Genomic DNA, 15,626 nt, shown 5'->3' with positions numbered 1-15,626 from the left:
TCCCAAAAGCAGCACAACCGGACTGGCAGGGCCAGAAAAACCCGACTGGCAACCGGGAGGAAAGAGAGAAATCCCAGCCGAGGGACACACCGACCCAGCAATCTCCTGGCAAAGAAGGGTTTTCCTCCACAGTTGGCACAAAAAGAGGGGCTGCCAAGCTTGCTCCCAGCATGACAAGCTTTTTAAAAAAACCTTTTTAACTGGCATAACACACACACACAAATTGAGATAGGGGACCCAGTGAAGCCCCCCGACTCTCACAATCGCCAATGAAATGAATGGCTCGTGATCCACATAAGGATCAGAGTTTCATAAAGCCAGTGAGTGAAAACTGCTCAAGGAGGTGAAACATACAATCGGACTGGGGACCAAAGGGTCATGTAGTCCGTGCCCGTCTAACCGGTTGATATCGCTGGTTGTCCCTGGTCGATCCCAAAAAGCTCAGCAAATCACCCCCTAAAACAAGCTCAACAACTTTGGCTCACCCCTCCCAAAAAAAAGCTCAACAACTCTGGTCAATCCAATGGGTAGATCACTGCCAGCTTATTTCAACTAGGGCCGGGGCCTTTTCAGCACTGGCCCCGACTTGGTAGAACTCTCTGTCCCGAGAGACTAGAGCCCTGCGGGACTAGACATCTTTGCGCAGGGCCTGCAAGACAGAGCTGTTCGTCTGGCCTTTGCTTTGGACTCAGTCTGACCCTTATGTTGCCCTCCCCCCCTTATGGTTCTGATCTATGGGCTACTCTTAAAATGAGGCTGCATTTTAAACTGTATTTTAATAAACTGGTCTTTTTGTTTGTTTGTCCCCACCCATTATGTTTTATTGTAATTTTATTGGTGTTAGCCCCCCCTGAGCCCGGCTCTGGCCAGGGAGGGCGGGGTATAAATAAATAAATTATTATTATTATTATTATTAATAGTGGGAGTAGATTGCAGTCTCTTGGAAGTTGGACACCCCTGGTCTAGTCCAAGGAATCTTACTGCATCTGATCACACATACCCCCACTTACCCTTGGTACCCCCGGCTGACCAATCCCCCCACCCAGCTCTCCCCGACCATAGCCCTGAAGGCCGCACTGACCTTGTGACCTGCTTGTGGAAGTCTGTCAGCTGCTTGTGCGTCACCTGCACGGCTCCCCCCGATGTTTCCTTTGGTAAGCCCTTCAGCGAGTTCTCCAGCCAGCGGCAGAAGGTCTGTGGCAGCCACGGGGGGGGGGGGGGAGAAAAGAAGGGGGGAGAGAGAAGGAGTGACTCCCAAGACAAGACCCTCCCAAGACTCCACAGCAACACACAAAGCCTGCCTCAGGGGGTTAGAGCACCTGCTCTGAGTGCAGAAGGCGCCAAGCTCCATCCCTGAGTCCCCTGCCTGGAACCCCTGGAGAAATCCTTGCCAGCCAGCGCAGGCCAGTGGATCCCCAACCTTTTGAGGCCATCCCGCACCCCTTGGTTCCGTAAACTCATCGCCAGTGCCCCCCAACTTACAAAAGGTAAAGGTAAAGGGACCCCTGACTATTAGGTCCAGTCGTGAACGACTCTGGGGTTGCGGCGCTCATCTCGCTTTATTGGCCGAGGGAGCCGGCGTACAGCTTCCGGGTCATGTGGCCAGCATGACTAAGCCGCTTCTGGCGAACCAGAGCAGCGCACGGAAACGCCGTTTACCTTCCCGCTGGAGTGGTACCTATTTATCTACTTGCACTTTGACGTGCTTTCGAACTGCTGGGTTGGCAGGAGCAGGGACTGAGCAACGGGAGCTCACCCTGTTGTGGGGATTCAAACTGCCGACCTTCTGATCGGCAAGCCCTAGGCTCTGTGGTTTAACCCAGAACGCCACCCGCGTCCACCTTACAAAAAGCATGACGCAAAAGAGCAGTTTGCACGACCCGCCAAGGAAGAAGATAACATACAATTCAAGATGGTAAGGACTGGCTGCATGTTTGTTCAAAACCCAATTTAAATGTGGTTGATCCAACAAAACTGAACTTGGTCTAGCTTTTCAAAGTCCAGCGGGGTCAAGCTAGCACCCAGAGGGAGGGCAGTGGTGGCTGTCCCACCAAAGGCAGGCTGGGTAAGCTCTCCCCACCCGGAAGGCCCAGTCCCAGAAAAAAATCCAAAAGGTTGTTTTCTGCTGCTCCAGAGAAGCGGACACGGAGCAATGGATCCAAACTACAAGAAAGAAGATTCCACCTAAACATTAGGAAGAACTTCCTGACAGTAAGAGCTGTTCGACAGTGGAATCTGCTGCCAAGGAGTGTGGTGGCGTCTCCTCCTTTGGAGGTCTTTAAGCAGAGGCTTGACAACCATATGTCAGGAGTGCTCTGATGGTGTTTCCTGCTTGGCAGGGGGTTGGACTCGATGGCCCTTGTGGTCTCTTCCAACTCTATGATTCTATGATTCCTTACCGGCCTGTCGACCTGCATGATCTCCCACAGCACCTCGGCCACGTCCGGCAGGGTGTACGGCGGCAGGCAGAAGCAGCTGGTGTGCAAGAGCTGGCTCACAAGCTGCTGTCCCAGCTGCGTCATCACCTGCGCAATGAGCTCCTTCCGCGCCTCAAAGTTCTCTTCGTGCTGCGGGGATAGAGAAAGAGAGGGGCGCACTTGCGGGGGGCCCTCGGAGCTGCAGAGGGCTTCCCACCCAGACCATGGGCCGCTCTCGACACCCCACTTCTGCTCTGAGGGAGAGACCATCTTCATTCCCCCCCCCCTTCTCTGGGGGGCAGGAAACCTTGGAGAACCTTGCACAGATGCGCCGCTGCGGGTTGCGAACGTGCATCCCGCACGAACCACGTTCGCAACCTGAGCATCTACTGTACTCCTGTGAACTGAATGCAAGTAAAACTTTCTTCTTACTTTTAAAGAAGACTGTGTCATGTTGTTATTATTTTAAGAGGGAAATAAAGGGGAAACTTACCAGGAACAATCCAGACTGGATTCCTAATTAAAGGATTCTAACAAATCATCAACTTGCTTCCAATAAGTTGCAAAGGGAATGTGCTCTGCTGCTGAGCATGAGTGAGGAGGGATCGTATCAAAACAATATATTCTCTCCTACCTTAACTTTCCCACACGTGCAACAGAAAGCGCTAAGCAAGGGCTTCTCCTGAGGCAAAGCTCGGCTGCAGAAGCTTGTTTCAGCAACAGGGCTCAAAGGCTGCCTCTGAGCACATGTAGAGTGCCATTTCATGCACCACTGAGAAACTACAGCCAGCCTCTGCAATCTGAAGTTTATAGGTACGAATGGCCTGACTCGAGAGCAGGCTCAAGGGCTACCGAAGCCTTCACCAAATCGGCAAGCTCCTTCTGATTTAAACTACAGCTCCCATCAGCCCCTGCCAGCATGGCTGCATGACAATGTGGCTGACGGCAGCACAGGCATGCCAGCAGGGGCTGATGGGAGTTGTAGTCCAAAACTGCAAGAGAGTACAGTCATACCTCGGGTTACAAACGCTTCCGCTTGCACGTTTTCGGGTTGCACACTGTGCCGAACCCAGAAGTACCAGAACTGGTTACTTCCAGGTTTCAGCACTTGCGCATGCACAGAAGCGCTAAATCACGCTTTGCGCATGCGCAGAAGCACCAAATCACGACCCACGCATGTGCAGATGCGGGTTGCGAACGTGCCTCCCGCACGGATCACCTTCGCAACCTGAGCATCCACTGTACAGGGTTGGCCAAGGCTGGCCTGGCAGCTGGATGGCGGGTCCTGACAGACAGCCCTCCCCCAGAGCCAGGGGGGCAGAGTGCTTAGAGCACTGGATCGGAACCTGGGAGAGAAGGGTTCGAATCCCCATTCAGCCATGAAGCTCGCAGGGTGACCTCGGGTCTGCCACAGTCTCAGCCTAATCTACCTCTCAGGGTTGTTGGGAGGAGTTAAATATGCCACCTTGAACTCCTTGCAAGGAAAAGTGGGATAATACCCCATGCCCCAGAAACTCTCTGGGATAAAAAGCTGTGAGGTTATCACGAAGATTTAAAGAGAGAAATGACTATCAAAAGCAGTGGAGATATGAGACGATCAGAGCTCCCCAGAACTTGAAGCATGGGAAGTCCCAATAAAAAATTTATAATTCGGCAGAATATTTGGATTATTTGATATATATATGTATAATTTGGAATACTTAATGTGATTTGATTGGACTATTAAAATGGGAAACTTAATAAAAATGATTTAAAAAAAAAAGAGCTGTGTGTCTTGGCACCCTGCATTAACGCGCGACCCCTGGCGCCCACCACTCACGTCGTTGGACACTCCCGTGTGGACGAGGTCACGCAAGAACTTCATGACGCTGCAGTTGGCATCGCGGTGGTCCAGGGTGGTGGCAGCGATGGCCCATTGCAAGATGGGGAGAATCACCTGGCTGCGCAGGAGGGTGATGGGGCTGCGCTGGATGAACCTGCGAGGGGGAGGCAGCATCGGACGGTTAGGACCCCAGAGCTCCCGGCGGCCGGTGAGAAAAAAGAAACCCCTCCTGCGTGTCAATGCCTGATAAAAGCTCTTCGGATCTGGGTCCTAGATACCCTCAACCCCATTCCTGATTAGGGTCCCTTCCTGTCCCGAGGGCAGCGAAGCTGCAACGATAGCGGCCCCTCTGTTTTTTGCAACCTCCTTCCTCCAAGGTTCAGGAATACTGACCTTTACGAGAGACACTGCCAGGCATTTGTGCTCCAGCAGGCCTCTCAGGGGGAAACGAGACTGAGGTTCGGTCCCTGCTGGGATTTGGAGTAAACCAGACCGAAAAAAACCTGCTTTGGATGGGAAGTTCCAAGGCTGGCCTGCAAGCAAGGCAGCCAGGAGCCAAGCGCAGGGTGTGGGGTACCTGGTTGCCAGCCGGAAGAGGTCGTCCACAGTGTCCGGGTGGTTCTGGAGGCCGTTGGGTTGCTCGATGAGCCTGAACGTGGGGACGCACAGAGCCTGGGAGGACAGAAGGAAGCCTTTAGCAGATAGGTAAAGGTAAAGGGACCCCTGACCATTAGGTCCAGTCGCAGACGTCTCTGGGGTGTACAGACCTGGGCGGGAACTAGCTTATTGCATAAAAGTAAGGTAAAGGTAAGGGACGTGGGTGGTGCTGTGGGTTAAACCACAGAGCCTAGGACTTGCTGATCAGAAGGTCGGCGGTTCGAATCCCCATTGCTCGGTCCTTGCTGATCAGGGTCCCTTTACCTTTACCTTTACCTTTAAGTAAAGGGACCCCAGACCATTATGTCCAGTCGCAGACGACTCTGGTGTTGCAGCACTCATCTTGTTTATTGGCCGAGGGAGCTGGCGTACCATGTGGCCAGCATGACTAAGCTGCTTCTGGCGAACCAGAGCAGCGCATGGAAACACCATTTACCTTCCCGCCGGAGCAGTACCTATTTATCTACTTGCACTATGACATGCTTTCAAACTGCTAGGTTGGCAGGAGCAGGGACTGAGCGACGGGAGCTCACCCCGTCGCGGGGATTCAAACCGCAGACCTTCTGATCGGCAAGTCCTAGGCTCTGTGGTTTAACCCACAGCGCCACCCGCGTCCCTCCAAATGCATGCCCCCTGTGATACAAATATATGGGGGCGGCAGCCACGTTTGGAACAACGGGCGCAGCTTCTGCCGACCTTTTTCAGAAAGGGCATCCAAGGCTACAATGGACTAAAACATTCTTGGAGGTCCCTGCCAACTCTGCAATGCAATGTTGGAATTATTATTATTATTATTATTATTATTATTATTAGATTATGCTAGTAGCTTTGCAAGAAGTTTTGTAAGGTGAATTATTTGAAATATTGCAAAAAAAAAGACAATGAGGAGAATTATTAGTTAAGGATAATTAAAGGTAATATGAAATTAAGAAATGCATAATAAGTGACAAAGAAGGGGAAATCAGCAGAAGTGTTGACGGAAGTCCAAAAATATTGTATAAGATAAGAAGCTATGCTGTATGAATTTTGGAATTAATATGTTAAAAATTTAATTAAAATGTATATAAAAAAGGGAATTATTATTATTAGAATTTATATACCGCCCTATACCTGGGGGGGGGGGTCTCAGGGCGGTTCACAGAATAAAATCAAGATATAAAACCACAAAATACCTAATAAAAACAAAACCAACCCAATAGCCCCCCCCCCCGAAAAACACATGGACATAGGATGTCAAACAGATCAACCAAAGGCCTGGTTAAAAAGGACCGGTTTTGCCTGGCGCCCAAAGGTGTGTAATAAAGGCGCCAGGTGAACTTCCCTGGGGAGAGCATTCCAGAGACGGGGAGCCACTGCAGAGAAGGCCCCGTTCTCGTGTTGCCATCCTTGCATTCCTTCCCCAAAGGTTACATTCAAAGGGAAGCTGGAGGGAACGTCTCTGAGCATGGGCAGAGTGTTTCGCAGCACGCGCTCGGACCAAGACCAGGAAGGGGCCTCCCCAGGCCGGGACAAGCCCCAGAGAAGCCGCAAGGAAGCCCTGGGGGCCAACCTACCTGCAGCATATCGAGCAGCCCCTGGCGACAGCCCTCCTCCATTCCGTACTCATCCACAAGGATGCTGCCCAGGTAGAGGAAGCAGGAGTGCTGGTGCTCCTGGTAGACGCTCACCATCTGCCGGGGTGGGGGGGGAGAGAAGCAGAGGTCAAGGAATGGGGAGAATCCTGGAGCCAAAGCAGCAGCCCAGCGGACCGGGTGGAGCTGCTTTCTATCTACCCTTCGACAGAAGGTTCCAAGGCAAGCGACAGCAGTAAGAAAACAGGTGGCATTTTAAACAGTTTAAACCATTCACAACGAAAACACCAGGGTGGGTTCAAAAACATCTATCACAGGTGCCCAAAGGGGCTGAGAAGAAGAGGTGCATATTCAGCAGGTGCCGATCTGCATTGGCTCCCAGTATGTTTCTGAGCACAATTCAAAGTGCTGGCGCTGACTTTGAAAGCCCTAAATGGCCTCGGCCCAGTAGACCTGAAGGAGAGTCTCCACTCCTGCACTGCATGGTCACAACCAATCCTACGATTCTCCTTCCTTGGAGGTTTTAAATGGAGGCTGGATGGCCAAGTGGTAGGGTTTTGACCTTTAAAGCCCTATACGGCCTAGGACACTCGTACCTATGGGACCGCCTCTCCTGGTATGTCCCACGGAGGACCTTACGGTCTACTAACAAAAACAACTTGCAGGTCCCGGGCCACAGGGAGGTTAGGCTGGCCTCGACCAGAGCCAGGGCCTTTTCGGCCGTGGCCCTGATCTGGTGGAACGCTCTGTCCCAAGAGACTAGGGCCCTGCAGGACTTGACATCTTTCCGCAGGGCCTGCAAGACAGAGCTGTTCTGCCTGGCCTTTGGCCAAGGCGTAGTCTGACCCCCTCCTTTGGTAATCCTCACAAAACTCTGGCCCAATGGTTGCCATTAATTTGATTCTGAACTGATTTTAGAATGAATTGATTTTAGAATGCTGTGTTACTTTTATTGTTGTTAGTCACTCTGAGCCCGGCTTCGGCTGGGGAGGGCGGGATATACCGTATTTTTTGCTCTATAAGACTCACTTTTTCCCCTCCTAAAAAGTAAGGGGAAATGTGTGTACGTCTTATGGAGCGAATGCAGGCTGCGCAGCTATCCCAGAAGCCAGAACAGCAAGAGGGATTGCTGCTTTCACTGTGCAGCGATCCCTCTTGCTGTTCTGGCGTCTGAGATTCGGAATATTTTTTTTCTTGTTTTCCTCCTCCAAAAACTAGGTGCGTCTTGTGTGGTGCGTCTTATAGAGCGAAAAATACGGTAAATAAAAAATAATTATTATTCCTTTAGCGATTCCTGCACCACAGCGGGTTGGTCTTCATGGCCCTCTGGGATCCCCTTCCGAGGCCATTGTTCTACGGGCGTTTACCTGGGTGACCAGAGGCTGCAGGAGGGCCGCCGAGCCTTTCCCCACGCAGCGGACAGCGAAGCGCAGGCACCGGCAGCAGCGCTCCACGATGCGGTTATCGGCACGATGCTTGTTCAGGGTCTCTGACAGGACTGGCCAGATCTGGGCGGAGGAAGGAGACTGATTACGGAGGGTTTCCTTTACATCGGACGGGGGTGGCAGGCCTGGCCTCCTCTCCCTGGAAACCTAATCCCACTGGCAGCAGCCGGAGCGGCACATTCCACAAGGTCAGCACTAGCAGGGAGAAAGGGGCCAGGCCCCAGTCTGCAAAAGTATTCAGGCCGCGGGACTTTGCTTATCTGGCCATCTGCGGAGCGTGAAAGCCTGACCGGGGGGATGGTGTGGGGCCAGGGCAGTGGGCCAAGGCCCCAGTGCTGCAAAGAGTGGGCCGCGGGGTCAAATGCGCACACAGAGCGCCGGGACAGCGCGATGGCAAAAGTCTGGGGCTGGGAATCCGTTCAGTCCCCAGTTTAAATATCACCACCGATTCGTTAGGTAAAGCCTTGTTTCCATGCCCCACCATCTGGGGAGAAAACTGACCTCCCCCTTACAGGGGTTGTTGTAAGGATTACAGAGGCAATGTACGTGAAGCGTTAGGACTACAGAGGTAATGTACGTGAAGCGTAAGGATTACAGAGATAAAGTATGTGAATCCTGAAGAACATGATAAAAATATACATGACATTATTATTACATACAGCCACCCACCCCTTACCATGGGGGGCACCACAGAACAGGGGAAATGAGTAAGTAAAGCCCTCGGCTACCTCCCAACCCCACCCCTTGGCGTTGCTCCATCCAGGGTGAGGAGGAGACAAGGTCAACTGGAATCCAAGCTCCACCTGTGCAATCACGGCTGAAGTGTGCCACAGAGGGCAAGCCCACATGGGTGACCCGGGCAAGTAAGCCAAGCCGCTTCACCAGTCGCCCTCTGGAGTGAGCAGGGGGGCTTCTCCACCTACCTCCTGGATGACTTCTCCACCTACCTCCTGGATGACTTTTTGGCACGGGTGGGTCTGTCCATTTTCTACAATAGGATTGGTATGCCTGCGGGGAAAGAGACGGAAGGATGGAAGGGAATTCGTGGGCGAGCTGGGCTGGAGAGGCAGGTGCCAGCTGCTGGCATGCTTAACGGGACAACTGCCCCGGGGAAGGAGCACGGCAAAGATACAATCCCCTCCTTCCCAAAAAAGCAAACCAGCAGAGATCTGAGAGACGTGTGGCTGACAGGTTGGCCCATCCTGAAACCTCAAGAGGTGGGGAAAGGGCCCCTTGCAGATCTAACCGCACCCCCAAAAGGCAAGACCTTAGGATGGAGTTGGACAGAATCAGCTGCCAGGAACCAAGTGCAGGGGAAGGAAAACACAGCAATACTTGGGTATGTGGAGAGCAGGAAGACCAACCACCTTTGGACAAAGGCTGAGAACAGATTGCTGCTTCCCAAATCATGCTAACTGCAACAGATTTAAAGTCAGAGAAGCAAAAACAGAGCTGCAGAGTTGGGAGGCAAGGCTGGATGAGGAGAGGCCCTTGTAGATTTAGCCAGAAGCACAGCAGAAGGAGAGAACGGGCATTTTACACACCCGCCAAACTTCTCTCTGCTTTCCTAATAGCGCCCTTTTAGCTGCTATGGCTTCTGCCAAACGATCCCAGGGACTGCCATTTCGCAAACCCAGAATTCTCCCAGAGATCCCTATGTGGGCCTCTTTGTTGCTCCCCATCCTGGTCCGGAAATAAATGGGTTCATGTGGGGAAAGGTAAAGGTAAAGGTACCCCTGACCGTTAGGTCCAGTCATGACCGACTCTGGGGTTGCGGCACTCATCTCGCTTTACTGGCCGAGGGAGCCGGCATACAGCTTCCGGGTCATGTGGCCAGCAGGACTAAGCCGCTTCTGGCGAACCAGAGCAGCGCATGGAAACGCTGTTTACCTTCCTGCCAGAGTGGTACCTATTGATCTACTTGCACTTTGACGTGCTTTCGAATGGCTAGGTGGGCAGGAGCTGGGACTGAACAATGGGAGCTCACCCCGTCGCACGGAATCGAACTGCCAACCTTACAATCGGCAAGCCCTAGGCTCTGTGGTTTTAGACTACAGCGCCCCCCGCGTCCCTTTCAGGGGGAAAGGGAGCACCTATTAAACTAGTTGAATTTCTGTTGTGCGGCTCTTCCCAAGGGAGCCTGGACAGAAGGATGAGAAAGGAGGGAAGTTGCGGGGGGAGAAGGAGGGAGGAGGCAAGCAGAGAGCATGAGACCGAAGTGGGAGGCGGAGGAACGTTATCTGGGGCTCTCCCCCCACTGCCACAAATTCACTTCCCGACCACAGAATTTCAGCTCCGTTGGTGCAGGAGTCGAGCGAGTGTCCGGGAGATCCTGATCGAAGACGTCCAGGGGAAGATGCACCCGCTGGTGAGCAGCCTGATGGTTACTGTCGCCCCCCAACCCCATGGGTAGGGGGAGAGACCCCGGTCCCCCAAAGCTTCTTACCTAAATATAACAGCAAGGCGATCTAGGGGCACAGTGGGGTCTGAGGAGAGGCCATTGCTCGGCTCCTGAGAGAGCAGCTGGGGAAAAGAGAAGACACACAAGACGGCTCAGGGAGGGACGCGGGACTCCCTCAAAGAGCGTGGCCAAGAAAATGTTGCCTTGTTGCCGGCACTTGGGGAGGGGGTCTCCATGTTCAAGCTGCACGTGGGAAGACCATTGGGGGGCACTGAGAGCGGCAGTCCCTGAGCCAACCCCTCGCCCCAATTGTGTGGCTGATAATTTGAGGCTCGACTCAGGGGTGGCTGGGAGCGACACGCTTTATTAAATGGGGCTGGCGTTTCCAGAGGCAACCCAAGACGGCCACCACTTCTATGGCTTAATTTGTTACCCAAACGTCATCAGCAGATCCAGCTTAACATTCAGTTATTAAAAACCGTTGGGGAAAAACCGAACTATAGTCAAAAGGACAGGCAGGAGGTCCTGAAAACAAGGCATCTCAGGTGTCAGGGTCAATGGACAGAGGTGAGTCTTCAGAGAATGTCAGAAGCTGAACCATGAAGGCACCAGGAACACCTCTGTGGGGATTTCCACATCTTATGGGGCTGCTACAGAGAAGGCCGCCTCCTAGGCCGCATCGACCCCCAACTACCCAGAGGGCCCCCTTTGCTAATCCTAACACCCAAGAGGGTGTGTAGGGAAAGAGATGGTCGTTTGGGACAAGGCTTGCCACCTTTGAGCAAAACAAGCAAAATGTGCGTTTTTAAAAAGCGTTTGCCTTTCTTCCAAACAACAAGGGCTTGCTTCCAAGTCCTCCTTTACCAGTTTTTGTCCCAAAGCTCAAAAACCCTCCCTCCCTCCAGGTAAAGTGGCCACGCTCAGCCGGCCCTCAGGCCTCGTACCTTTTTCAGAGCCATCACCTGAACGGCACAAAGTTCACTGAGACACGCAGAGATCTTCTCCAGCGGGAGCCTAGCCAGCACCAAGGCAGTCCCTGAAGAGGAAGGGGAGAGGCAGCCACTTCATAAATGAAACCAGCCCAGGGACCAAACCCAGCCTCAAACGGCCAGACTGACAGCAGCCCTCTGGGGTCTCCCATTTCCCCCTGAGAACCAGTGTGACGTAGTGACAGATGGGGAGGGGAGAACAAAGTTCAAACCCAGGACTGGGAGTGGGGAGAATGGTTTCCTGATTCCGGAAGGCCTGCAGCTGAGGGGTAGAGAATCCACCTTGCATGCTGAAAAGTCCCAGATTTACCGTATTTTTCGCTCCATAGGATGCACTTTTTCCCTCTTAAAAACTAAGGGGGAAAGTCTGTGCGTCCTATGGGGCGAATGCAGGGGGGAGGCAGGCAGGAAAAGCCCCCAAGAGCCGCACACAAGCTTCGCTCTTGCGGGCTTTTCCCCAGGAGGGAGAAGGGACTGACGCGGCCAGTCAGTCCCTTGTCCCTCCTCGTAGAAAAGGCCGCAGGAGCCGCACACTCCTTAAAGGGTGCGCGGCTCCTGTGGGCTTTTGCGGGAGGTGGGGGAATTGACATAGCCGCGCGCAGCCTCTCCAGCCGGGAGAGGCTGCGCAAGGCTAAAGAAGCCAAGGCAGCGAGCGCGATCCATCCCGCTCGCTGCCTTGGCTTCCTCTTCAGCCTTGTGCAGCCTCTCCAGCCGGGAAATTGATTTTTCTTGATTTCCCCCTCTAAAAACTAGGTGCGTCTTGTGGTCTGGTGCATCCTATAGAGCGAAAAATATGGTAATCTCCGGCAGCATCTCCAAGTCGGAATGGGAGAGACCTTGGCCAGAAACCCTGGAGAGCAGCTGCCTGGCAGTGTGGACAACACTGAGGCGTACTCTGCACTTAGCTAAACACTGCCGCCGCACTCTGCTTGTAGAAGACAAGCATGTCAGCGAGGAGGCTACGCAGTGCCAGTATTCCTGGCATGCTAGTTTTCCAGAGGCAAGGGTCCTTCAAAATATGCTGTGCTGTTGCAGGAGGACACCGAAGACATGGTCCAGGGAAGCCCCCTCTCCTCCCCTGTGGGGCTGCCCCCCCTGCCGCTGCTATCATAGAAGGAGAACGTACCTTTCAGGAGCCCCACAGCTGCTTCGGGCGAGAGCATGAAGGAGTCCAGGGAGCGGGCGATTTCCAGCAAGCCGCTGAAGTGCTGGGCCATGTGGTCCCGGCACACAGAGCAGATGTTGTGAATGGCTTTGGCCGCCACCGAAGCCAAGGACTTCTCACAGAGGCCTTTCATCAGGTAGCCAAGCACAGGATCTGTTGCAGGGAGAGAGGGCAGCAGAGGGAGAATGAATGAATCTATTTTTCTATTATTATTATTATTATTATTATTATTATTATTATTATTTCCACCCTACATCCGAAGATCACAGGGCAGTTCACAACATTGCAGGGCCTGCAAGACAGAGCTGTTCCACCTGGCCTTTGGTTTGGACTCAGTCTGACCCTTACATTTCCCTCCCCTTATGGTTTTGATCTATGGGCTGCTTTCAAAATGAGGCTGCATTTTAAATTGCATTTTAACCTGTATTTTAAACTGGGGTTTTTTCCCTATTATGTTTTTAATGTAATTTTACTGGTGTTAGCCGCTCTGGCCAGGGAGGGCAGGGAAGAAATAAAATTTATTATTATTATTACTATTATTATTAAAATACAAAATGAGAGCACAAAACGCATAACAAAAACAAACTGATAACACTCCCCCCGCCCCCGCCCAACATACCACTCCCCCCGCCCAGCTGTCCAGGGCAGCTGCCTACTAACTCCATCTGGTACGCAGGATGAGACCCTCCCTGCACCAGAGTGGTGCATGCTCTGGTTATCTCCCGCTTGGATTACTGCAATGCGCTCTATGTGGGGCTACCTTTGAAGGTGACCCAGAAACAACTAATCCAGAATGTGGCAGCCAGACTGGGGACTGGGAGCAGCCGCCAAGACCATATAACACCGGTCCTGAAATACCTACATTGGCTCCCGGTACGTTTCCGAGTACTATTCAAAGTGTCTCCACCCCCATCTTCCAGCCCTGATGCTGAGGCCCAGCTCTGAGGGCCTTCTGGCGGCTCCCTCGCACTCACCAAGGAAATGGGGGTTCCTGTCTACAACTTCGCTCATTTCACCAACCAGCTCGATGCTAGTGTAGCGGACGGCCGTGTGCACCGATTCAGGCAGGCGTACCACCCCTTCCAGCACCTCCACCAGCGTTGGATTGTTCTCCCTGAGGGCAGGAAACGGCAATTACGCCACAGCAACAACAAAAACAAAGCTCTGCAAGCAGCTAGTCCATAACGGGGCCTGAGCGGAGAGCCTCGCTTTCGCAAAGAGGGCAGAAAGTGCCTGCAGAAAGGTTTCGCTTTTCTAGTCCTCGCCGCGGAGAGTGCAGTGAGTTGGTTTGTGCCAACCTGAACTTTTTCTACCCACTTCCACTTTAAAGAAGAATGGGAACTTTTTACAAACTATTTAAAAAGACAACGAAATGAACTGGACTCCTTGGCAGGTTTTGAATACAGTGGTACCTCTGGATGCGAACGGGATTCGTTCCGGAGTCCCGTTCGCATCCAGAAGCGAACGCAACCGGCGTTTGTGTGGGTCGTGATTCGCCGCATCTACGCATGCGCGTGACATCATTTTGACCATCTGCGCATGCATGAGCGGCGAAACCCGGAAGTAACACATTCCGTTACTTCCGGGTCGCCGCAGCACGCAACCCGGAAATACTTATCCCGAAGCTACTTCAACCCGAGGTCTGACTGTAAACATACAGATTTTTTGAGGGTTGATATAGTGGATAGATAATATAAGGATGTATACAATTTTACAATATGCAGAGAACAATATGAATTGAGAAATCAGAGAGAGGAGCTTCTGGGGGAAGTCTTGGGGTGGGGGAAAAAAAATGAAGATGATTTGTTTTGATAATTTGTTATGTTGATATTATTAATAAAAATGTTTTTTTTAAAAACCCTGAACTTTTTCTATGCTTTATTACAGTAGATCAAGGCATGAGTTTGACCCAAAGGCCACTGGCTGGGGACTAGGATACACACACAAATGCAAAAATGAATTCATGGTCCGTGGCCCACCCCCTCTGGGACGGTGCTGGCAGTACTCACTGGTCAACGCTCTTGGCTATCGAGGCCATGATGAAGAGCACAGCTTCTGTTACTTCCCACGGAGGATTGCCCTCTTTCAGGGTAGCATACAGCTGCGAAGGAGAAAGAAATACAAGAATTAAGTATTCAGGGACATGAGCTTTTTCGTGGATGCACTTTAACCATAAAGTTAAAGTGTTAGGATGGACTTTCCGGCCAGTTCGAAAGAGGAGCAGATCGAGGGTTTTGGACCTCAAGGGCAGCAAAGAATTCATGCAGTCAAAGTGGATGTGTGACTGCGGAAAACAGAAGGGTAAATGGCTTTTAAGAGGGCCCCAGGGAGCAATAGAAGGCATGCCAGTGAAAATGGGTTGTACTTTGTAAAAAAAATTATTTAGCAAGATGTATATGCTGCTCAATCGAAATAATCTCCTTTAGCCATTGGTTCCCAAACCTTTTATCTCATGGATCACTTGGGAATCGCTAACTGTCTTGGCAAACCACTTAATAATTTTTCTGCCACTGTAGCAATTGTAATGTGCTGTGTTGTGTGGTTTTGTATTTTTACACACACCATGAACCCCTGACCGAAGCTCAGAGACCACTGATGGTCTGCAGATCAGAGTTGGGGAACCCCTGCTCAAGGAAATTTACATAAAACACTATAAAGCAGTCACTGAAAATGGCAATAAAGGCAGACTTGAAAAAGAGCGGAAATCATTAAAATTATGAAATAAATCACATTGGGTCGGAATCAACTACAGAGTTGTATTAGCTCAGCAAAAGGACTCCTGCCCCCTTCTTCCTCAAATCTGCTCTGGAGGACTGGGAGAACCCCACAGATCAGCAACCATGGAATGATCACCTTACTGCTACATTGAATTCCACCCTTTAAAAATAAATAACGAACTCGAAATTAATGGACTACGCAGAATTAGATAAGATGACAGGAAGGATTCGAAACCTGCGGGACCAGAGATTCACAGAAGATTGGAATAAATATACGAACTATTTGAAGAGCAGTTGTAACCAACAAATCACGCTAGTAGGACTACAAGAAGTTTTGTAAGGAGAAATATATGAAGTACTGCAAAGAAGAGATATGAGTTATCACATTTAAATGTAATAGTGGAAGTAAGAAATGTATATTAAGTGGAAAAGATTGAAAAAT

At 51.5% G+C, this 15,626-nt stretch overlaps 1 protein-coding gene across 2 annotated transcripts in view; it reads right to left on the bottom strand.

The window, feature by feature from the left end:
- Nucleotides 1-15,626, bottom strand: part of TNPO3 (transportin 3) — a 48,275-nt gene that overhangs the window by 3,157 nt on the left and 29,492 nt on the right. Inside the window, exons 10-21 of one of the 2 annotated variants that reach the window (XM_083572626.1) lie at nt 14,477-14,568; nt 13,442-13,581; nt 12,429-12,620; nt 11,258-11,349; nt 10,359-10,435; nt 8,860-8,920; nt 7,835-7,975; nt 6,450-6,566; nt 4,817-4,911; nt 4,237-4,393; nt 2,400-2,567; nt 1,082-1,194 (exon numbers count right to left, since the gene is read on the bottom strand). In XM_083572626.1, the coding sequence (XP_083428752.1) occupies nt 1,082-1,194; nt 2,400-2,567; nt 4,237-4,393; nt 4,817-4,911; nt 6,450-6,566; nt 7,835-7,975; nt 8,860-8,920; nt 10,359-10,435; nt 11,258-11,349; nt 12,429-12,620; nt 13,442-13,581; nt 14,477-14,568 (1,445 nt within the window). Of the gene's footprint in view, nt 1-1,081; nt 1,195-2,399; nt 2,568-4,236; nt 4,394-4,816; nt 4,912-6,449; nt 6,567-7,834; nt 7,976-8,835; nt 8,921-10,358; nt 10,436-11,257; nt 11,350-12,428; nt 12,621-13,441; nt 13,582-14,476; nt 14,569-15,626 lie in introns of both variants that reach the window. The other variant, XM_083572625.1, reaches the window with a different exon arrangement.

This window comes from Podarcis filfolensis (assembly GCF_964270895.1).
Source record: "Podarcis filfolensis genome assembly, chromosome: 10".
In the NCBI taxonomy this organism is placed as follows: domain Eukaryota; kingdom Metazoa; phylum Chordata; class Lepidosauria; order Squamata; family Lacertidae; genus Podarcis; species Podarcis filfolensis.
Note: the sequence above shows the minus strand (reverse complement) of the source record. Positions and strands in the feature narration are given on the sequence as shown.